The sequence below is a fragment of the Bubalus kerabau genome, chromosome 7 (genome assembly GCF_029407905.1).
Source record: "Bubalus kerabau isolate K-KA32 ecotype Philippines breed swamp buffalo chromosome 7, PCC_UOA_SB_1v2, whole genome shotgun sequence".
Classification (NCBI taxonomy): Eukaryota; Metazoa; Chordata; class Mammalia; order Artiodactyla; family Bovidae; genus Bubalus; species Bubalus kerabau.
In genome coordinates, this window is record NC_073630.1 from 16070269 (window position 1) to 16095585 (window position 25317).

Consider the following 25317-nt stretch of genomic DNA (forward strand, 5'->3'; position numbering starts at 1 on the left):
CTTAAATAAGATCACAGTTAGATGGACTTGCCTTTTCTTTCTTCTTTTCCCACACCCTGTCCCCACTTCTTGCTTCTCAACTATATTCCCTTTCCTCTGCCATTCATTTCATGGATAAGGCTATCTGTTTTGTTAATCTGTTTCCTGATACGACATACTAAGATTAGACAACTCAATAATATTAACGTGTATATTGAACTAAAATGTTATTTTTCAATATAATTATGGTTTAAAATAGATTGGAATAATCCAAATATACAGTTAATTGAAAGATTTCTATGTAAATGGCTTGTTTATATGGGTAGTTCTTGTACAGTCATGTAGAGCTATAAAAATGATTCAACTTGAAAGTGTAAAATAATCCTTTTTTACACTGTAAAAAGAAAAAGGATTGTTCCGTGGCCTTTAAAAATTTTGTCAGCATAAAGTAAATGTATAAGTAAATGAATGAACTAGAGAAACTAATATTTAGTGCCCTGTAAAATGTTAGAAACATTGAGAAAATTTTTGTAAAAAATTTATCAAAGTAGTTGGAAGGGTACCTTCCTGTAAAACTTGCAGGCAAGAATTTTTTTTTTTTTTAAACTTTGGCAAATAGTCATAACCCTAGATTTCAATCAGCTTCCAACATTTCATTGCTTTTTTTCAGTGTTATGAAATAATGTCCCCCACCCCCGTTGTTTTTTCTTTTTAAGTGGACTTTAGTAGAGGAGATTTAGGTTCATAGCAAATTAAGCAGGATGTACAGAGGGTTCCCATGTACCCTTGTCCCCACACAACACAACTTCCCTCGCTATCAACATCTTACACCAAAATGATACTTTTGTTACAATCAGTGAACCTACATTGAGACATCATAATCACCAAAAGTTCATCGATTACACTAAGGTTCACTCTTGATGTTGTACAATGTATGGGTTTGACAAATGAACCCATTATAGTATCTTGCAGAATAGTCTTACTGCTTTAAAAATCCATTGAAGTTTCCTCCATGTCTTTTCATGGCTTGATAGCTCATTTCTTTTTAGCAATGAAAAATGTTCTCTTGTTGGGTATACCACAGTTTTCTTATCCATTAACCTACTAATGGATATTTTGGTTGCTTACAAGCTTTGGCAATTATTGATGAGGCTACCAACAATATCAATGCTGGTTTTCTTGTGGACCTGTTTTCAACTCCCTTGGGCAAATACCAAAGAGTGTGATTGCTGAATCATATGGTAAGAGTATGTTTAATTTTGTAAGAAATTGCCAAACTCTCTTCCAAGGTATATGTACTATTTTGCATTTATATCAGGAATGAATAAAAGTCCCTGTGGCCCCACATCCTTGCCAGCACTTGGTGTTATATTTTGAATTTTTACCTTTATAATAGGTATGTAATAGTATCTCATTGTTTGCAGTTCCCTGGTAACATATAATGTTGAGCATCTTTTCATATGCTTATTTGCCATCTGTGTGTCTTTGATGAGGTGTGTATCCAGATGTTTTCGTCTATTTTGTAATCAGGTTGTTTATTTTGTTGTTGATGTTTAAGAGTTCTTTATATATTTTGGATAAAGTCCTTTTGCAGATATTTTCTTCCTATCTGTGTCTTGGCTTCTCATTCTTTTCATCTTCTGTTCTTTTAATGTGAGGGATTTTTCACCAGTCGCACTTCCTCCAGGATATCTTCATCTTTGTCACAACCACTTTCCTCATTTATGTCAGTAAGTTTGCCTTCACCAAGTTCTTCAGACTGCGTGTGAAGACCGTCTTTCCATTTATGTTCAGTTTGAGTTTCACTCCAGCATTACCACTTTCCTTTACTGTACTTTCATCTTTGTTGGTGAGTTCTCTTTTTCTTTTTTTTTTTAATACTTTAATTTTATTGGAGTAGAATTGATTTACAATGTTGTTTCACCTGTACATCTAAGTGATTCGGTTATACATTCATATATTTTTTAGATTCTTTGGTCATATAAGTAATTACAGTACTGAATAGAGTTCCGTGTGCTATACAGTAGGGGGTCCTTGTTGGTTATCTGTCATATACAGTAGTATGTGTATGTTCATCCCAAACTCCTAGTTTATTCCCCACTACACACACTTTCATTTTTGGTAACCATAAATTTGTTTTCAGTATCTGTAAGTCTGTTTCTGTTTTGTAAATAAATTCATTTGTATCTTTTTTAGATCCCACATATAAGTGATAATCATGATATTTTTCTGGCTTACTTAATGTGACGTGATAATGTCTAGGTCCATCCATGTTGCTGCAAATGGCATTATTTCATTCTGTTTATGGCTGAATAGTATTCTATTATATATATGTTGCACCTCCTAGCCCTCCTCTGTTGATGGACATTTAGGTTGCTTCGATGCCCTGGCTATTGTAAATAGTGCTGTGATGAACATCAGGGTGCGTGTGTCTTTTCAGATTATTGTTTTCTCTGGAAATACGCCCAGGTATATGATTGCTGGATCATATGATAGTTCTAGTTTTAGTTTTTTAAGGAACTTGCATACTGTTCTCCATAGTGATTATAACAGTTTACATCCCCACCAACAGTGTAAGAGGGTTCTCTTCTCCATACCCTTTCCAGTATTTATTATGTATAGACTTGCTTTTTGATGATGGCCATTTTGACTACTGTGAGGTGATACCTCATTGAAGCAACAGCTTTGATTTGCATTTCTCTGATAATTAGTGATGGTGAGCATCTTTTCATGTGTTTTTTGGCCATTTTGTGTTTTCTTTGGAGAAATGTCTCTTTAGATCTTTTGCCCATTTTTTGATTGTCAGTTTTTTGACAGAGTTGCATGACCTTTTTGTATATTTTGAAGATGTAATCCCTTATCTGTCACTTCATTTGCAAGTATTTTCTCCTGAGGGTCGTCTTCTCATTTTGTTAATGGTTTCCTTTGCTGTGGGTGAGTTCCTTTTTTCAATTATCCATTTTTGTAAAATGTCCGGCGGGTTTATCACTGAGAAACAAGCAGGCAGCACAGCTACACGCTTTGCTGTCTGTGCGTAAATGACAGATGTGCAGTGACCAGTCTCCAACAGGCTGTGAAAGAAGCGGCATGATTGGTCACACATCTGTCTGTCATTTACATAGTGACTTGTGGGCTGAAGCGCTAGCAGCAAAATTTATACTTTATGCAATTACTCAATAGTACACCATGGAAACTGAAATCCAAACCATTTCTTTTTTTGGAAAATATGTAACTAAACCACTGTGACTGAAATTCATGCATGTCAGAACTAGCGCAGAGCATGGCCTGCCTGTATTGTAAACTATTTTCCCTGCTTATAGATAATGTGAAGCTCTTCTGGAGAAAAAAAGATACTGGAAACAAGTCTTTTTTTTTTTTTTTTTTTTTTTAATTAATCCCGTTTCCTCCTCTTTTTTCTTTTAATGAGCAGAATATGACAGAAGTGAAAGTGTTGACGGAGTTGAGGGGATGGTGTATGCACATTATGCAGCATGTTGATATAGCTTCTTATCTGATGAGAGTGATGCTGTGAAGAAGAATAAAGGTTGGAGGCAGCCGGCATTACCTAGAGTTTGGTCTGGGGCCTTCGCAGTATCCAGTCAGCGATGGCAGGAATGCTTTGAACTTTCTTCCGTAATGTCACCAGCCTGGGGTGGATGTCCAGCAAATCGGGTTTAAAGACCAAAAGTGTGGTACTGCAAATTTCCCAGTAGAAGTCTGCCCAAGTTACCTAGTTTAAAGGAAACAAATTTTCATTGGAATATAAAAGGCCTAATTTCTTAATGTAAAAAAAAAAGTTGTTTTTTAATTCAGAATAGTCTAATTACAAAAGCAGAATGTGTATATGATAGAAAACTATAGATAACACCATACTCCCAAGCCCAGAGGTTACTCATATTAACAGTTTAGTATAAAGTGGTTTTTCTATGCATGTGTGTGTATTTTTACTAAAATGAGATACTACAGTACATACTCTTTTGTAACTTGATTCAATCTCCACCTTTCTGTAGCAATACATTTTTATGTTATCTAATACCCTATCAATGCTTTTCCATCTGTTTCTCAAATATCTTTCATAGGACAAACCAGTATCCATTCTGGGACCATGCGTTTCACTTGGTTATATCCTTTAACTCTCAATTCAGAACAGTACCCCCCTTTTTTATTCCATATTGTTGAATTATTGAAGATTCTACACTAGTTCTGCACAATGTCCTGCCTTCAGGATTTTTATAATTATTTCATGTTTACCTTGTTCCTTTATATGGCAGAGTAAAAAGGAATAGAGTACAAGTTATCTTTAGAGAGTACATGGCTTTAAATTAAATACTTCGGCTAATATAACATTATATTGGATCACATCAGAAGACATAATATATGTCTGACCATTACTGTAACTGGCCACTGTACAGTAGCATGATGACAGCCTAGCCCTGCTCTTGTATACCTTTTTTGTTTTTGTTTTTAATTTGTACACTTGTTTTGTTCGTTTATGACTAGAAACTAATTTGGATGATGTTACTTTGGCTCCATATAAATGTCAGTCAAAGAGCGAAGTTTAAATATGGACTGTTCTTAGTTTTGCTTTTGTGTGGGATTTAACAATGCAGGTTGCTAGTGTATTATGAACTTGCTCACTAAACATCTGTCAACATTAATAGGACAGTTTATTGGTTAGAGGATTCAGAGTTCAGTCAACAAATATTTATGAAGTGCCTACTATGTGCCCTGTACAGGTTAAGTGCTGGGATTGACTAGAGAGCAAGATGTGATGCAAGACCCTTCTCTGGTGAAGCTCTCACTTTAGAAGCAGGAAGACAATCAGACATGTAAAGTGTGGTGCAGGGGATCGGTCAAGATGGTGGAGTAGAAAGCTCGCCTCCCTGATCTCACTTTTTCTTACAAGTGCACCAAAAATCACAAATGTCTGCAGAACAACCATCGATGAAAAAGACCAGAATCTACCAGAAAGATCTACAACTAAACACATAAAGAAGGAACTACAGTGAGACAGGTAGGAGGGTCAGATTCATAATTTAATTAATCCAGTCCCTTGTCCTGCTGGAGACAATTGACAAATTAGAGAATAAACATGCTGCAGAGGTTCTCCCACAGGAGTGACTTCTGAGCCCCAAGTCAGGGCCCCTAGCCCAGGGGTCCAGCACCAGGAAGACAAGACCCCAGAGTATTTGGCTTTGAAGACCAGCAGGGTTTGATTTTGGAAGTTTTCAAACAACTGGGGGAAATAGAAACTTTAATCTTAAGGGGGCACACAAGATCTCACACCAGGATCCAGGGCAAAATCAGCACTTTGATAGGCCAGGTTTATCTACTGGTCTTGAAAAGTCTTCCAGAGAGGCAAGAGGGAAGTTGTGGCTCATGCTTGTCCTCTATGTTCATACTAGGAACAGAGAAACTGGCAGCAGCCATATATGTGAGCTTTCTACCACATGGACACTGGTAGAAAGTGTTCCCTACTCCTACTCTTACATGTTGGAGAGGGCATTAAGATGTACAAACCATTATGTATAAAATAAGCTATAGAGAAATATTGTACAACACAGGGAATATAACCAATATTATATAATATTTATAAATAGACTGTAAGTTTTAAATTGTGAATCACTATGTTGTATACCAGTAACATATAATGTTGCATATCAACTGTACTTCAATTAAGAAACAAAAACCAAAATCCACGTGAAGTGATAAGGGTGATGAAGACAGTGATGAGAGAGGTTCTCAGGTGGTTAGAGAGAGAAGTCCTTTAAGAGGTGACATTTAAGCTAAGGCTTGAATCATAAAAAGATCAAGACTTGCAGTGATTTGGGAATTAAACGTTACAGGCAGAAGGAAGAGCGAGTGTAAAGGCTTTCAGGCAGGAGTATGACTTGTATCTAAGGGAAAAGCAAAACACCAGAGTGTTTGGAACATTTGGAGGAAGGGAGAAAGTGCTGAGAGATGGACAGGAGATAGATTAAGAAGAAATTTTAATAAAAAGCAGAAGAAAAAATATTTTAAGTCATTAGAAATTGTTCAATCAATAGGGCAGAGAAGGGAACAAAAGACATGGCAAGTTTGCTTCTCTGTCTCTTCAGGACTCAGCAGATAGTGACTAGAGTTAAGTCCCAAAGTGTGGCCAAAAGCAGTATCTTCTCTCCTAGAATGGTGTCTCATTGAAGGCAGGTGCCCCAACTTAACACAGCTTCTCAATCAGATTTAGATTTGAACTTTTTCTTGGCAAGACTACTTCATAGGTGACAGTGTGCTCCTGTATTAGCAGGCCCATAATATCTGGTTCTCTCCCTTTTATGATATTAACAATTGTTGATAATCAGTTCTTAGATCCATGGATTCTTCATGGGTTGGAAGATAGCGATGGTTTATTTTAATCTCTCCTTACTTATTAACTAAAAAACTTTTATGAAGATAAACTTCATCCCATCTTTTTTTTTTTTAATCTTGAGGTTTAATTGGCATAAGAATGGCAAGATAAATGCTTTATTAAACGCCCCCCCCACACACACACACACACACTTTTTGTTTTTCAGTTTTCTAAATATAGACAGTCTGTCTCTGGCTTACAGTGGTTCAGCTTTACAATTTTTTGACGATCAGATCAGTCGCTCAGTCGTGTCCAACTCTTTGCGACCCCATGAATCGCAGCACGCCAGGCCTCCCTGTCCATCACCAACTCCCAGAGTTCACTGAGACTCACGTCAGTGATGCCATCCAGCCATCTCATCTTCTGTCGTCCCCTTCTCCTCCTGCCCCCAATCCCTCCCAGCATGAGTCTTTTCCAATGAGTCAACTCTTCACATGAGGTGGCCAGAGTACTGGAGTTTCAGCTTTAGCATCATTCCTTCCAAAGAAATCCCAGGGCTGATCTCCTTCAGAATGGACTGCTTATATCTCCTTGCAGTCCACGGGACTCTCAAGAGTCTTCTGCAACACCACAGTTCAAAAGCATCAATTCTTCGGTCCTCAGCCTTCTTCACAGTCCAACTCTCACATCCATACATGACCACAGGAAAAACCATAGCCTTGACTAGACGGACCTTTGTTGGCAAAGTAATGTCTCTGCTTTTGAATATGCTATCTAGGTTGGTCATAACTTTCCTTCCAAGGAGTAAGCGTCTTTTAATTTCATGGCTGCAGTCACCATCTGTAGTGATTTTGGAGCCCAGAAAAATCAAGTCTGACACTGTTTCCCCATGTATTTCCCATCAAGTGGTGGGACCGGATGCCATGATCTTCATTTTCTGAATATTGAGCTTTAAGCCAACTTTTTCACTCTCCACTTTCACTTTCATCAAGAAGCTTTTGAGTTCCTCTTCACTTTCTGCCATAAGGGTGGTGTCATCTGCATATCTGAGGTTATTGATATTTCTCCCGGCAGTCTTGATTCCAGCTTGTGTTTCTTCCAGTCCAGCATTTCTCATGATGTACTCTGCATGTAAGTTAAATAAACAGGGTGACAATATACAGCCTTGACGAACTCCTTTTCCTATTTGGAACCAGTCTGTTGTTCGATGTCCAGTTGTAACTGTTGCTTCCTGACCTGCATACAAATTTCTCAAGAGTCAGGTCAGGTGGTCTGGTATTCCCACCTCTTTCAGAAGTTTCCACAGTTTATTGTGATCCACACAGTCAAAGGCTTTGGCATAGTCAATAAAGCAGAAATAGATGTTTTTCTGGAACTCTCTTGCTTTTTCTATGATCCATGGTGCAAAAATGATACATATTCTTTAGAAACCACACTTTGAATTTTGATCTTTTCCCAGGCTAGTGATATGCTGCGTAGAACTCTCCTGTGATGCTGGGCCATGGCAGTGAACCATGTGATCAGGAGGGTAAACAACCGATACACTTAACAACCATTCTGTACCCATACAACTATTCTGTTTTTCAGTTTTACTACAGTGTTCAATACTTACATGAGACATTCAGCACCTTATTATAAAGGTTTTGTGTTAGACAGTTTTGCTCATCTTTGGCCAGTGAGAGTGTCTACAAGTTGACTGTTAGGTCCTTTTGACACAACTCCAATTTTGGGGTTGTTTTTTTTTTTTGAATAATTAATTTGGTTCTGGTATAACAAAGTATTCCCAGCTCATGTTTTACATTTCCTGTCCCAAACTGAGAATGAGCTGTTTCTCCAAGAAACTAGTTACTTTTAGAATTTGGAGACAAGGATCTGGGTCCTAGGGTTGCCCAGGACAAGTAAGTTGGTCATTTTTTCAAGAAAAAGACACACAATGCTTTTTTCTTTACCCTAAAATAAAGTACATTGTGAACTGAAACTGGTGTGTGATTAATATTGTTTGCCCTGAGAAAATATTCATAATAAGATGTGTATAGTCAAATCATTCTGTTTTACCAATGATGATGTTTCTTAAAATAGTTTTTTACTGATAGAGTACAGAGCTATTTCTCCACATACCCTATTCACCAATTTGACACAAGTTCATTTGTTTCACTTAGCTCTAGTTTGTCAGTGATAGCTTTTTAAAATGTTTTTTTTATTGTTATATACTTTAGTACATTTTTCCAAAGTTAACATCACCAAGAAAGGTTTATTCAAAGAAGTTTAGCTTTTGTCCCTCTAACCTACTTCCTACTTCTCTAACCTACTTCTTCCCTATTCAATACATCTTTATAGTTTTTGATTTATCCATATATATGTGCATGCATTTTTTAAGATGTAAAACATACTCACAGAGTCACCAATAAGCCACTCGTTTTCCCCTAAGTATGTGTCCAAATTTTGCAGAAGAGGAGGTGCATCACATGTAAGTAGCTCCTTAAATATCTGATTCTAGGGGAGAGAGGAAAGATCACTCTAAGGATAATAGGAAGAAAAAGAGTTGAAGAGGAAATAGATTACATTTTTGTCATCAGTTCTTACAGTTTTTTTCATTTATCATGACTAAATCATTCATCAGTAAAATCTTTTCATAGTTTTTAATCCTGATTTTTGTTAGTGAAAATTATTCCATTATGTTTTTACATTTCTAAAATCCCCCCACCTTTTTGGGCTCACTCTTTTTAAATAGTGTAACTAAAGGTAAAGAAATTAACTTTATTTTCTTGGGCTAGATTCCTCCAGTTTGGCAGTCTTACACTTAACAGAAGTATTATGCTTTTGGGCCTTTATGAATTTCCTCTCTTTGACTTAACATTGTACCTTAGAGTGAGATTCTCTGCCTTGAATATCATCTATAAAATCCATCATCGAGGTGTCCCCTTTTGATATAATATGTAAGATATTACAAAGCAAATAATATCCTTGGGGAAAAAATGAACAAATATACCCACTTAAATAATTATCTTTGTTTTTACTTAAATCTGTGAAGAACAAATAATTTATTCATGGTGTCTTTCTTGGTAAGAATTGTTTATTTGTTTATATATGAAAACTGGGCTGGTTTGTATTGTGGATATGAAATGTAAACTAAACTCAAAAATACTATAAAATATGCATGTATCATCAATATTCATAACTGACCTATAATAAAATTGAGCCTTTATTAATGTCAAATAGTGGATAACTCCTTCATCGATAAGCTGAGTTACTATTATGACTTAGCTAGGTAGTACAGATTATTATAATTCCTTATATTGAGGAGCAGAGTTTATAAAAGCTTCATTACACCTGTACATATGTTTGTCACATATCACAAACTGAAGGTTGGGAAGCTTGTCATTATTTTGATTTTATATGCTTTCCACAGCTCTGTACCACCTTTGTATATATGGTTCTCTCTCTATGGTAAATATATTCATGGTTCTAAAAATAATGGGAGTCCTTTAGCCCCTTACACAAAATTTGTGAGCTGAGAGGCAATGGCCCCAGAAACGTGACATTTCCCACAACTTAGCGTAGCTCAGCATCAGTTGGGGAGGCAGTAGCCAGCATGGCTGTCTTGGAATAGCTGGAAACAGGAGGGAGTTCAGTGGAACAGGATGTAGATGCTGCACAGCTTTCCAAAAACTCCTGTGTGCTCACTTGGCTAATTCTGCTACTTTTCCTGCTGTGCATTTCCACAGTGTAAGAGGCCCCAGTGCTTTGCATATGCAGTGCCAGATGAAAATCTTACCTCTACACTCTTGACTTCTCCTTTAGCCTAGGTTCTCTTATTGTCTGTGGTGAGAATCATCTCAGTCTAATGAAATGCAGATTGCTAAACAGCATAACCATTTATGTTTTGAGTCATTTTAAAGAATATTCACCAGAATAACCTAAAGAAGATAAAATGTTTTTGTGTGCTGTGCTTAGTCATGCACTCGTATCCAACTCTTTGTGACCCCATGGACTGTAGCCCACCAGGCACCTCTGTCCACGGGGATCCTCCAGGCAAGAATACCTGGAGTGGGTTGCCATGCCCTCCTTCAGGGGATCTTTGGCACCCAGGGATCAAACCCAGGTCTCCCACATTGCAGGCAGCTTCTTTACCATCTGAGCCACCAGAGAAGCCCAAAAATGTTATTATACATCCTTTATAAAGTATATTTTCTGATAAACCCTCCATAGCCATTCTTATACTTGATGGACTCAGAAATTTCCTACCTCCTTCTCCAAAGTTATAAGGCAGTAGATTTGTGCACACTGAAAAGTTATTGCTATAGTTTTCTATCAAACAACCTTTACAGGATTTAAGGAGGTTTCTGTACTTCTCCAAAGTACCATTTTAAAATCCACACTTACCAAAATCATTTAGTATTGGAAATGGGCCACTGATGTTCCTTCAGTCCTGCTTACCCTTCATCCCCCACCCACAAACCCCTGCCTTGTTCTTCAGATGAGAAAACTGAAACAAATGCATTGTATAACCACAGAAATTCTAGTGATAGATTCAAGGATTTTCAATACGACCAATGCACGGAGACAAACTTTGCATGTAAGTTTAATTTTCTTAAATTTTAAGTTAGAAATGGAATTTTATCACTGATACATTTATAATTAAATACATTTGATAGATTTTGTTTTAAGCGTATAATAAGAGGACTATCTTGACTGTTTTTCATCTTGACTGTTTTCAGGAGTCTGCTTCTGAAAGTTTTACCTGACCACAAGGTGGCAGCAATACAACCACTACAGAGACCAAGTGACAAGATACAAAAGAACTGTTATTTTTCATTGTATTCTGGTCAGGTCCTACTTTACTAATCAGATAATCCGATAGTCTGGCTATTTGCAATAATTCTCCAACACATTGTCCATTCGTATGATTTATTCATAAACTTGGATTCTGTCCTGTGAATGTTGGTTAAGAATTATTTTGTTTTGTGGTAGCCTGGAAAATCCCATGGACAGAGGAGCCTGGTGGGCTGCAGTCCATGGGTCACTAAGAGTCAGACACGACTGAGCGACTTTGTTTCACTTTTCACTTTAATGCATTGGAGAAGGAAATGGCAACCCACTCCAGTGTTCTTGCCTGGAAGATCCCAGGGACGGGGGAGCCTGATGGGCTGCCATCTATGGGGTCGCACAGAGTCGGACATGACTGAAGCAACTTAGCAGCAGCAGCAGTCTGTAAAAGCATTGTTATTCTAACACAAAGGTAAAGTTACTCTCATCATAAATGTTCAAAGACATTTTCCTTTGGGAGATTGCTTCTGTTATGGAGCCTCAATCACAGAAAGGTACAAAGTAGAGAAATAGAGAAAGGCAAGCCAACACGGGACAAAAACCTTTAGATACTTTTTTTTCTAAATTGTGGATTATATATATCTGCTTGTTTCTGCATTTATAAGGATATGTGAAATGTAGATGTCATGTCTGACAAATAAAAGGAAAAATGATGAGCACTGAAGTGTATACTACTACTATTAATAACTAACATTTAGTAAACATTTTCCACCTAGCCATGGATACTTATTCTACTATTTAATCCTCCCAACATACTTCAAGTGGGCTTCCCTGCTGTCTCAGAGGGTAAAGCGTCTGCCTGCAATGTGGGAGACCCGGGTTCAATCTCTGGGTTTGAAAGATCCCCTGGAGAAGGAAATGGCAACCCACTCCAGTATTCTTGCCTAGAGAATCCCATTGATGGAGAAGCCTGGTAGGCTACAGTTCACAGGGTTACAAAGAGTCAGACATGAGTGACTAATACTTCAAAGTAGATTGTATGCTATCCCTACTTCACAGACATTGAATATGAAAATTTGATAGGGAGTTAAGTGACAACTGGTAAAAAGAGAATCAGGGTTCAAGCCTGGCAGTCTGACTCCAGAGCCCAAATGTGTTTCTATCATCAAAGCTGAGCCTTTATTTAAGACTTTGCTCTGGTTAGTCAAGTATGTGTGTATATATATGCATGTGTGGGTGTCTCCCCACACACCTTATATTTATATCAAGGAACCAGTAAATGTGAATACTTTTATGTTCCAAATATCTCTGTTTAAATCAGAGGGTCCTAATCAAACAGTGTTTAGAATAAATTGTGGTGGTGGTGGTGGTGGATTAGTTGCCAAGTCATGTCAACTCTTGTGACCCCATGGATTGTAGCCCACCAGGCTCCTTTGTCCATGGGATTGTGCAGGCAAAAATACTGGAGTGGGTTGCCATTTCCTTCTCCAAGTAAATATGCTTAAGTAAACTAATAAGACTGCCATTTGTTGTTCTGTGCTGTAGCTTTTCTTTGGTGGCTCAGATGGTAAAGAATCTGTGTGCAATGCAGGAGACTTGGGTTTCATCCCTGGGTGGGGAAGATCCCCTGGAGAAGGGAATGGCTACCCACTCCAGTATCCTGCCTGGAGAATTCCATGGACAAAGGAGACTGGCGGGCTACAGTCCATTGGGTCACAAATAGTCGGTCACAGCTGAGCGACTAACCCTTTCACTTTACTTAAGCTATAACATGTACATAATAAATATTCCTGTACAGCTGTTTTGAATGGCTGCTGGCCCTGTGACATTACACTCAGTGGTTAAGAACGTGGAGCCTGAGCCACAGTGTCTGGGATTTGAATTCTACATGTACCACTTACCAGCTAAATAACCTTAGGCAAGTTATTTACACTTCTACTTGAATCTCCATTTCTTCATCTGGGAAATGAGGATAACAGTTTCCAATATTTAAAATGACGGAGCCTTGATGATAAAAGATATGAATACTGGGGATGTGCCTCAAGTAAACAAAGGAGTAAATAAAAACAGAGGAAAGCATCCAGGAAACAGGACTCCAGCTCAAGAGAAAGATTCCTGGGATGGCAGTGAAGGGAAGTCCAATGGTGAAAGCTGTGCAAAAACCTAGACAGCTCTACAAAGGAGAATGACAGTCTCTGGCTGGATATCTCCAAGGAAATAATGGGAACAACAGATTATCTGATATCATTGACTTTGTGGAATACAGTATTGGCAGGCTATTGGGTAGTGTGGGAAGGTTCACCAATAAAAGTGAACAAGAAGCAAATGAAAAAAGGCAATTACTCCTTAGAGGAAAGGGAGAAAGGAAATATAGGCACAGTTCTGCACACTATTTTCATAGGCATTGTAATGTAATGACTATCGATTTCACCACAAAATTTTAATATTAGGAGTTTGGGAGAAGGGAATCAGAATGACTGCGTAGGAGATAGATTCTCATTAGTCTCATAAGTCTATCAAAACTAAAATTTGTGAATCAGAGAAAGCTATATTTACATATCCTATACAGAGATGTCTAAACCCTAAAGAAACAGCTAAAAGTGTTAAAGCGAGGGCTGCACCTGAGGAAGGGTTAAGACAAAGGGGTAGGGCAGGAACCACTGTAGTACTTTGTTTTAAACTTTTTACTGTAACTTGATATTTTAAAACTAGAGGTATGTTTTACTTTGATAAAAAGGAACTTTTAAAAGCACCTAACATAACATCTGGCAAACGGATATGATTAATAGCAAACTGATCACATTACTTTTATATCTTGTCTTTTCTCTGCCCAAGGAAAACGAGACATGAAATCATCCAGTGTGTCCACAATTGCATCCACTTGACATTGTTCAAGTTCTGTTTTTCCAGCCAAATCTACGGAATAGAGAGAGGACACTTTATGCCCAAGAATATACTCAATTTAATTTCCCATTGTAAAGCTTTTTTGTAAAAGGCAGCATATTCATATGGTTCAAAAATTCTGAACAGTATACAGTAAAACTATCCAGTGAAAAGTAACTTCCACCTCTGCTCCCATTCACTTCATTTTGTTCCTTACCTACCTATCATATTGGTAACCATTTTCATTCATTTATCTTATATTATTCTATTGTTTCTTAATGAAAATAAGAATTCATATCCCACTCAGCATGCACCTCTCCCCATGTATCCTAGTTTTTCCTACAAGTTTTTTAAGGGCATCCTTGCCCTTTTTTCAGGCACATAGGATTCCTTTAAGTGGAAGTGCCACTATTTACTTAACTAGCCTCAACTGATTAGGTTTGTTTCCAGTCTTTTGCTAGTACAAGCAATACTACAATAAGCAACCTATACATATATTATCACTTATCTTGTAGAAAGAATTACTCCTACTTGTACAGATAATTTTTTGTCAAGAGCATGTGTTTGCTTTCTAGAAACTGTAAGTTTAATAGAGATAGTTTGGTTTTTTTTTTTTCCTGCCATTTGATCAACATTTTGCTAAGGAATCATTGGTCTTCCTAAATATATTCTCATTGGTGTCAATTTAAAATGCTTCTGTGTAGAAGCATCCTGAATTGGTTGCATTTCTGCAAAGGAAACATCAGCAAAATGAAAAGAACCCACTGAATGGGAGAAAATATTTTCAAATGATATGATCTATAAGGGATTAATACCCAACATATATAAACAGTTCATACAATTCAACATCAAAAAGAATCCAATTAAAGAATGGGCAGAACTGAATAGACATTTTTCCAAAGACGAAATGCAGATGACCAACAGGCACATGAGAAGATGCTCAGCGTCACTAAGCATCAGGGAAATGCAAATCAAAACCATGATGAGGTATCACGTCACTCCTGTCAGGATGGCTGTCATCAAAAAGAACATAAATAACAAATGTTGGCAAGGATATGGAGGAAAAGGAACCCTCCTACACTGTTGGTGGGAATAGATGTGGTCCCTGTGGAGAGCAGCAGGGAGGTTTCTCAAAAAAACTAAGAACTACCACATGATTCATCAGTTCCAATCCTGGATGTATATCTGGAAAAGATAAAAACTAATTTGAAAAGATCCATGCACCCCAGTGTTATAGCAGCGTTATGTACAATTGCCAAGATAAGGAAGCAACCTAAGAGTCCATCAAGAGATAAATGGATAATGAAGGTGTGGTGGTTTTGAGAATCAGGATGTCTCTGGCCAGGTGGTGCATGCTCAGGGGTCTGTTAACACACCGTGCCCTTGAGAAACAACCTGTGTTTGTATATTAATGACATGGTATATTATATGAAATTAAAAGACGCTTGCTACTTGGAAGAAAAGCTATGACCAACCTAGACAACATATTAAAAAGCAGAGACATTACTTTGCCAAAAAGGTCCATCTACTCAAAGCTGTGGTTTTTCCAGTAGTCATGTACGAATGTGAGAGTTGGACCATAAAGAAAGCTGAGTGCTGAAGAATTGATGCTTTTGAACTGTGATGTTGGAGAAAACTGTTGAGAGTCCCTTAGACTACAAGGAGATCACACCAGTCAATCCTAAAGGAAATGAGTCCTGAATATTCATTGGAAGGACTGATGCTGAGGCTGAAACTCCAATACTTTGGCCACCGGATGCGAAGAACTGACTCATTGGAAAAGACCCTGATGCTGGGAAAGATTAAAGGTGGGAGGATAAGGGGATGATATGGTTGGATGGCATCACTGACTTGATGGGTAAGTTTGAGTAAGCTCCAAGTTAATGATGGACAGGGAAGTCTGGCATGCTACAGTCCATGGGCTTGCAAAGAGTCAGACACAACTGAACGACTGAACAAGACTGAACTGATGCCTCATGTATTTCCTGTTAATTTCTGATAACTTAAGATATGCACTCTAGCAAAAGTTTGGGTTCAGATACATCTGTCTAATTTTTCAGCTATATTCCAAGAAGGGATTGAGAACAAGGAGGTGTGGGGCAGGAGAGACTGGGCAATATAAGATAAAATTAATAGTCTAGGGAACTCAGGGAAAATGAAACTGATGGAGCTGGTATATTTATACTAACTTGGCATTTAATCCCGTTATCCCTTGCACTGTATAGTTTAATCTCATTCAGTAATAGAGCTGCTAAATGAATAGTAAATATATGCCATGCATTTTTTCAGTTATCAAGAACCTTAAACATAAAGAATATATTACCTGTGTTTCTGGTCAAGTATCTTGCTATTGCTAGACTCTGGTGAAGGTAAAGTCCGTCAACTTCCAAAATGGGGATTTTGCCAAATGGAAGAGCTTAAAATAAAATAAGCAAATAATCAACTTCCAGAACAAAATCAAGTCATAATACTTTTGTTTTACTGATAATTGTGGAAACAAAGCATGAGAGTAACATTGCAGAATTCTTGAATGTTTATTCTGTAAGGGATATTGTTAGTTACTCAGTCATGTCCTACTCTTTGTGACCCCATGGACTGAGCCCGGTGCCAGGCTCCTCTTTCCATGGAATTCTCTAGGCAAGAATACTAGAGTAGGTTGCATTTCCTTCTCCACAGGACCATCCCTACCCAGGGATCAAACCCAGGTCTCCTACATTGCAGGCAAATTCTTTACCCTCTGAGCTACCAGGGAGCCTATGTATGCAGGGGTCCCCAACCTCTGGGATCTAATCCTGGTGACCTGAGTTGATGTAATAATAATAGAAATAAAGTGCACAATAAATGTAATGCACTTGAAGCACCCCAAAACCATCACCACCCCCACCCTGGTCTACAGAAAAATTGTCTTCCCGAATCTAGTCCCTGGTGCCAAAATCTAGTCCCTGGTTGGGGGTTACTGCTCTAGTGGAATCTTTACATTTCACAAGTTAAAAAAAAAAAAAACTTGTTAGAAAAAGAAGCTGGCTCACAGATACAGAGGACAAACAGTGGTTACCGGTGGAGAGAGGAAAGAGGGGACAGGCAATATAGGGGTGGAGAAGTAAGAAGGACAAAGTATTATGTATAAGATGAGCTTCAAGGATATATTGTACAATGTGAGGAATATAGCCAATATTTTATAATAAGCATAAATGGACTATAACGTTTAAAAGTTGTGAATCACTATATTGTACATCTGCAACTTATTGTATGGCAACTATACTTCAAATTTTTTAAAAAGAGGGGGGAAATGAGTTGTTAGAAGAACTGCTATAGAGTTAGTGACAGAACTGTGTCTAAAATCCAGGTTTACATCAATGCTTAGATATATAATCTCACATACTTACTGTGTAACTTTTTTTAAAAACTTCTCTTTTAAAGTCTCATTAATTTTTTAGTCTTCTGAGATTATATAAATTATTCTTTAAAACCGTAGTCTGAGGAATATGGAGTGTTTTATAATTGAGTTACGGTAAGGAATTTAGCCAAACGCTGATTCTGATGAGGGGCTTTGAAGTATACAGTAAGGCAACAAGCATATTTGTACAAATATACAACAGACTCAGAGAAGGTGTATTATATTTCTCTGTAAACCCTACTTTGTTTTCTTATCAAAACCTATTATATTTTTGTCAGGAAGTAATTTTTATTCTTTATTATAGAAACATTCTAAGTTGAAGATAAATACAAATTCTACCACATAATTATAACCATTTTAATATTTTAATTGCTTTCCCACATACATGTAAATTGGAATAGGAAATGGCAACCCACTCCAGTATTCTTGCCTGGAAAATTCCATGGACAGAGGATACTGGAAGGTTACAGTTAGTGGGGTTGCAGAGTCAGAAAGTGAAGCCGCTCAGTCATGTCCAACTCTTTGCGACCCCATGGACTGTAGCCTACCAGGTTCCTCCGTCCATGGGATTCTCCAGGCAAGAGTACTGGAGTGGATTGCCGTTTCCTTCTCCAGGGGTCTTCCCGACCCAGGGATGGAACCCAGGTCTCCTGCATTGCAGGCAGATGCTTTGCCCTCTGAGCCACCAGGGAAGCAGAGTCGGAAACGACCGAGCAACTAAGCACACATGCATACATATAAATATAGAATTGTAATGTATATAATGTGTGTAAGCCGCTTTTTTTTTATTTGATGATACCTTTCCTTTTTCTTTTCTTTTTTTTTTTTTTTTGCTTCTGTTTTTCCCTGCTTGTCTGTACCATGCAGCCTGGGGGAATCATAGTTCACCAACCAGGGATCAAACCTGTATCCCCTGCCATGGAAGTGCCAAGTCTTAACCACTGGACTGCCAGGGAGGTCCCTGATAATACCTTTTTAAATCTTTCTAAATCAATAAAACACCATCTTTTGAATAACATGCACTTTGCCATATGAATTAATCATGATTTTCCCTACCTGTGCCTTGCTGTCTCAGTGGCTTCAGTCATGTCTGATTCTACAACCCTAAGGACTGTAGCCTGCCAGGTTCCTCTGTCCATGGCAAGAATACTAGCAGTGGGATGCCATTTCCTCCTGCAGGGGATCTTCTCGACACAGGGATTGAACCATCATCTCCTGTATTGCAGCTGGATTGTTTACCACTGAGCCACCTTAGGTTTGGACATAAAATTATTTTGGAATGAGGGAAAAGAATAAAGTGCCACTTATAATCCCACGACTCTAATTCAACCGCTAGCATCAGCCTTCAAGTGTCTTTCATATGCACTGAATAGTGCATGAACTACAGTTCACACCGAGAATAAAAACCTTGCATGCCTCTTACTGTTCTAGGTGTTTAAGAGACTCGGTGAGCAAAACAAAGTCCCAAATAAAGCTGACACAAATTGTGATGCCTTATTTGAAGCATACTATGTGATGAAGAGTAACATGCCTAGCATTTTGGGGGTTGCTTCCCTTGTGCTAGTCATTGTACTAAATATTGAACATGCCCATTAGGTCTTCAGGTACTTACAACAGCCCTATGAAGTAGGTATTAACTACCATCTCGTTTTATAAATGAGGAAAAGTTATACAAAAAGCCCAGGTCACACACCTGGTAAAGGTGAGATCCAAACTAAGGTCAGTTGGAACTCTTGCTCAGCTGTTTTTAGTTCTAAGAGCCATGTTTTGAGACAGTTTTAAAACTCAGAGCAACCCCAGAGGATAGTATCCAAGTTAGAAAGGGTCTGAAAATCACATTATATGAGGATTGGCTTAAGAACTTTACACTATTCACTGAAGGAGACAGAACAAAATAAATGGAACATAAAAGCCATCTCCAATATGGCACAACTATCAAATGGAAAGAAAAATCTTACTTATTCTAACTATCTCTAAAATGCAGAACCAGAACCAAAAAAAAATTCTTTTTCCAAAAAGAAAATTTAAAAGGGCAGATTTTAACTCAAGATCAAGAATAATTATTTTACCGTTGGAATTACTAACAGTGGAATGTGTTTTCTTATGAGATGGTAAGCATTCAGCTACTGGAAGCTTTTGAGCCAAGCTTGGGATGATTGCCAACAGTTGGAATACAGGGCTGCATCTAACAAGAAGAAATTTAAGAAGACAAATACGAAGTCCTTTATTTGGTTCCAGAAAGAAATAATTTCAGGGTGTTGGAGTTGTAACTTAACAGGAACACCTGTCAAAAAGCTTTAAGAGATTTAGTGATGCTGAACATAAAGCCTCAGTGTGCTATAGCTGCCAAAATAGCTACTGTGATCTTGGTAAAATGTCTTAGAAAAATGTCCCAGCTTGTGCCAGGAGTGATCGTCCCAGTCTACTGTGTGCTGTTCTCATGCCTGGGACATTGTGTTTCCCCATAGGTGCCACACGTAAAATAGCAGAGTCTAGCAGGAGCCTGTTCTACTTGGGTGGTGAGGAAACCCAAAGCAGGGGAAACAAATAAATAAATCTCTTCTTCAGGAAGAGCAGACAGTTGTCCCTTGAACCTACATGTGATTGCATATCTCAGTCTATAGGAATCAGTGTCTAAATAAAGAAGGCAGGGAAGGTTGGACTTAATTTCACAATAATCAGAGAAACAATCAAGGAAGTTCCAAAAGTTGATATCTAAACAGAGATACACGTGCATGAGTTACCTAGGGACTCAGTTCTGGATTCAGCCAAAGACTGTCTTTATCTTCAGAGCATTTTCATTGAACTGACTACACAGCAATGGCTTTCTCTCTATGATGTTTTAAAGATTCTAAATTTCTTCAAATAATTGGATGTGAGAGAAAAAAAAAATTTGTTCTCCCTTATTTAAATGGTAATTCCAAGACCAATATGTGAAAGCCATATGGAGATAATTTCAGTTTTGTATAAGGAAGTTTCTTTTAAAAGTTTTCCTCCCCTCTACTTTCTGTTCTCCCTTCTCAGAATTTCATGGAAATGTTGCACCTCTTAAACTGACTGATTCTCAATTGTCCTTATCTTTTTTCCCTTATTTTTCATTTTTTCCCTATTGTGTTTTCTGGAGGATTTACTTATTTTTCATCATTTTATTTGTCTGTTTGTATAAGACATTAACTGAAGAAAATTTTGTCTCTGAACATTCCTTTTAGGTTGTATAGAGTATCTTCTCTTTTCTCTGAGGATGGTATATTTTTTTAAGTTGTTTTCTTTCTACACTATCTTGACATCTTCAGAGATGAAAACAATTTCCATCCCCTACTTCAGAGATGGACTCAATAGTTCTAAGGTTCTTCCTACCCCTCTTTGCCAGTGATTGGTTCAGAAATGGGCACATGGACCAGCCTGAGCCAGTGAGACATGAGAGGTTTGCTGAGGTCTCCTGGGAAAGTTTTTCTTCCTTCTGGGAACACTTAAGGGAGCAGTGTTAAGTTTTCTCCTATAACCTCTCAAGATTGCTGCTCAACACAGCCAGGCTGGAATTTCAGCAAATATATTGCTACCAGCTTCATGATTCAGCCAACACAGTGAGGGGGAAAACTGAATAAAGCCATCTTTGGAAACCTGGCCTTCTGAATTTTCAGTTATGTGATACAATTTATGTCCTTGTTATTTAAGCCATTTGGTTTTCTGTTAAAGCAGCTTATCTGACCCATTGTCCAAATGCTGTTGATAGCTGAGCAAGCCCAGTCAATTCCAGTGGTCAAAAGTTTAACTTCTATACTCCTCCATTTCAGCTCTTCTGATGGAGCTTTATGTTCAGTTATTTTGATCTGCTCCCTCTGTCAAGTGTGTGTTTTCACCGCAAGTAGGAAATTTTCTGGGTCACATAGCATTTATTTAACTTGCCTGAACTGCTGTTTAAAATGTAAAGCTACATAAGATCTAAAAACCTTTATATTTTCTTTCCCCCCGAGGAGAGACAAAAGGTTCTAGAAACATTTCCTCTTCATACATTTCCATCAACAATGTTTATGCTACTTACTTGACTTGATTTCAGGCCAATCAGCTTGTTCTATTCTGTGGTCTTCATATTTTATGTCCAAATATGCAAATATATAACGAATAATTTCTGCTCTCCCCCTCATGTTAAAATAAATGAGTTTGTAGTTTGGCATGGTGTGATTCTGGAAAGAGTAAAATAGAGGAATTATTTTAACAGCTCTCTAGAGATGTTTCAACGTTTTTCTTGAAGGACTTTTTGAAAAATTTATGACATCGTCTGAGATAACCGGAGACATTAGAGGATATTTCAAAACCAGAATTATAAATCATTATCTTAATAACATATGGGGAAGATTTGATAGAAATAAGATCCTAACTCTCTTTAAGAACTAGCTGGAACATTTCAGTGAAATAACCAAATCCAGGTTTTATTTATAAAAAGATATCAGAGAGTACCTATACATCAAACTTCGGAGAATGGAGTCAAAAACTTTGCATTTTAGGATTTTTTTTTCTTCTGCCTTTAGACACTTGTAATGAATGGTGTTTGACATCTGCTTTGTTGTTTGCTTTGGTGACACAGCTGAGTTTGTGGGGACAGCTGGGTAAGGATTGCAAGGGCAGGGTACACACACGAGGCATGTAAACCAGCATGTCAATTTGTCATGCGGTGATTTCCCCCACCCCGTTGCTTTTTCCTGAAGGAAGGGAAGAATAGGGGAAATACTGCTCTCTTCTCTTACTGCATCCATGCTGCTGAGTTCTATTGTGTTGCTTCCACATACAAACAGACCCCATATTTGGGACCTCTGTTGGGATGGGATGATGGTGAGCATATTTCTTTATTCCCTCTGCAGAGGAGCTAAGAAGAAAGACACAAATATTTCTTACATTTCAGGAAGTTTGCTAAAACAGGCTATATTGGTTAGGTGGAGGTCGTCATAATTTTGTGAGTTTTTTTGTGATTTGTACAATTTCATTTCTATTGTCTATAAACATTTTGTAATTATAAGCACTAATAGTAGAATGTATTGCAATCTTATAATGATTAGGCAACTGAAACACATTTTCATTTTTCCACTTAGTTTCTGTGTGCCTTTGGGTGAGTCAACATAGTAGTATCTCCAAATTTCACAGTCCACTTTTTATAAATAGAGATACTAATATAGATTTGGAGATTTAACGAGGTAACACATGTACAGCTTTTAGCACAAAGCTAGACACTGAATTTTTAGCTGTTAATAACTTTGAATTCATTCTACTCAAGAATAAACACCATGATTACAACACACAAAATTTTAATTAAATAGAAATAATAAATAGCATTTATTTATTTAAAGTGCTGAGCTTAAATAGTTTATTCTCTACTAAGGAAGTCTTTCAGAGATATGAATGGAATATTAGATAAAAAGTTGGCTGAATTTGGAATGCAACGTTCCATCTGAAATCACTTCATATAAAAGATAAAACACAAATCAGTCTATCTGTGGGGATGCTGATGGGGTATAACTGTCTGATTGTTTATCTAGACCCCCTCCGGATCCAGGAAACAGTGATGGCAATTCCCAGCAAATCTATTTATCTAGGCCCAGGTTTTTTCATACCTAGATGCTGTGGAAGTGGCGCTCCTTGCAAGAGACAGAGTCACCCTAACAGTCCGTGTCCTGTCCACTTCCGTTAGCTAGTCGAGTCCCCACCCAAGTGAAATGTGACACATACCACACATCACTATGTGAGGGAATGTTCCCTAAAGAATTCACTAAACTAATGAAAATTCCAAGGTTTCCAGCCCCAAATTCCTTTGGGATGAAATATGCATATAGGAAATCCACATTTGGGGCACTAAATGAAGTGCCCACCAGAACAATGAGGTTGTTTTCCAAGTTTCTTGGAAATATTGAGCTTAGAAATAGTGGAAAATATATGAGAACAAAAAAAAATAGTGGATAAAAATGTAAAGTAATATATCTTTCTGAAAAAAATTTTACATAATCAAAGGATCCACATTTATGCAGGATACAAAATGTAATTGTTAGGATTCCTTGGTCTATTTGTTTAAAATCTGAAACGAACAAAAATAGCTTTTAGAGTGGAAGTGTTGTTCTTAATTGGAGTTTTTATTTGAAAAGCATTTCATGTTGGGATCCTTTAATTGGACTGGAACCTGGTGATCCAGAGTCAACGATAAGAAAGTGAAAGAAGGAAAGAGGCTAATATTCCCTGGGTTATGCAGCCAGCTTCTGCGCTCCAGGGCATCAGCCAGAAATAGAGAGAGAGAAGGACACAGGGACCCAAGTCTCTGGTGGAACAAGGGTGCTTTATTGAATTCTGTGTGAGTATATATACTGTGCGGTAGTTTGAGCATTCTTTGGCATTGCCTTTCTTTGGGATCAGAATGAAAACTGACCTTTTCCAGTCCTGTGGCCACTGCTAAGTTTTCCAAATTTGCTGGCATATTGAGTGCAGCACTTTCACAGCATCATCTTTCAGGATTTGAAATAGCTCAACTGGAATTCCATCACCTCCACTGGCTTTGTTCATAGTGATGCTTTCTAAGGCCCACTTGACTTCACATTCCAGGATGTCTGGCTCTAGGTCAGTGATTACACCATAGTGATTATCTGGGTTGTGAAGCTCTTTTTTGTACAGTTCTTCTGTGTATTCTTGCCACCTCTTCTTGATATCTTCTGCTTCTGTTAGGTCCATACCATTTCTGTCCTTTATCGAGCCCATGTTTGCATGAAATGTTCCTTGGTATCTCTGATTTTCTTGAAGAGATCTCTAGTCTTTCCCGTTCTATTGTTTTCCTCTATTTCATTGCTGCAGCCATGAAATTAAAAGACGCTTACTCCTTGGAAGGAAAGTTATGTCCAACCTAGATAGCATATTCAAAAGCAGAGACATTACTTTGCCAACAAAGGTCCATCTAGTCAAGGCTATGGTTTTTCCTGTGGTCATGTATGGATGTGAGAGTTGGACTGTGAAGAAGGCTGAGGGCCGAAGAATTGATGCTTTTGAACTGTGGTGTTGGAGAAGACTCTTGAGAGTGCCTTGGACTGCAAGGAGATCCAACCAGTCCATTCTGAAGGAGATCAGCCCTGGGATTTCTTTGGAAGGAATGATGCTAAAGCTGAAACTCCAGTACTTTGGCCACTTCATGTGAAGAGTTGACTCATTGGAAAAGATTCTGTTGCTGGGAGGGATTGGGGGCAGGAGGAGAAGGGGACGACAGAAGATGAGATGGCTGGATGGCATCACTGACTCGATGGACGTGAGTTTGAGTGAACTCCGGGAGTTGGTGACGGACAGGGAGTCCTGGCGTGCTGCGATTCATGGGGTCGCAAGGAGTCGGACATGACTGAGCGACTGAACTGAACTGAACTGATATATACTGTATTACAAGGTAGCTTCTTCAGATAAAGATCAAAAGACCAGGTTTTACAAGTTACCAAGGAAACAAGGAGCAGTAGAGGCCATAAGGCCAAAAGGCAATCCATATCAAAAGAGGGTCATAGATAATCCCTATCACCATATGGAAAGGCTAATGTAGGAAATTAGCCCCACGTCCAAGGAGCCGTGGCTGCACAGGCACAGGAGGGCCTAGAGGGGCTATCCCAAGTTGAAGGTCAGGAAGGGCGGTGGTGAGGAGATACCCCTCGTCCAAGGTAAGGAGCAATGGCTGCACTTTGGTGGATCAGCCATGAAGAGATACCCCACGCACAAGGTAAGAGAAACCCAAGAAAGACGGTAGGTGTTGAAGGAGGGCATCAGAGGGCAAACACACTGATACCATACTCACAGAAAACTAGTCAATCTAATCACACTAGGACCACAGCCTTGTCTAACTCAATGAAACTAAGCCATGCCCCTGGGGCAACCCAAGATGGGCGGGTCATGGTGGAGAGATCTGACAGAATGTGGTCCACTGGAGAAGGGAATGGCAAGCCACTTCAGTATTCTTGCC

The 25317-nt window shown here is 38.3% G+C and overlaps 1 protein-coding gene across 1 annotated transcript in view; it reads right to left on the bottom strand.

Annotated features, from left to right (window-relative positions):
* Positions 1-3381: 3381 nt before the first annotated feature.
* The window catches only part of HPGDS (hematopoietic prostaglandin D synthase), a 28608-nt gene continuing 6672 nt past the window's right edge, over positions 3382-25317 (bottom strand). The window contains exons 3-7 of the mRNA XM_055587669.1: positions 21394-21535; positions 16278-16370; positions 13878-13987; positions 8699-8797; positions 3382-3709 (exon numbers count right to left, since the gene is read on the bottom strand). Of these exons, the coding sequence (XP_055443644.1) occupies positions 3545-3709; positions 8699-8797; positions 13878-13987; positions 16278-16370; positions 21394-21526 (600 nt within the window). The 5' untranslated portion in view covers positions 21527-21535 and the 3' untranslated portion in view covers positions 3382-3544. The remainder of the gene's footprint in view (positions 3710-8698; positions 8798-13877; positions 13988-16277; positions 16371-21393; positions 21536-25317) is intronic.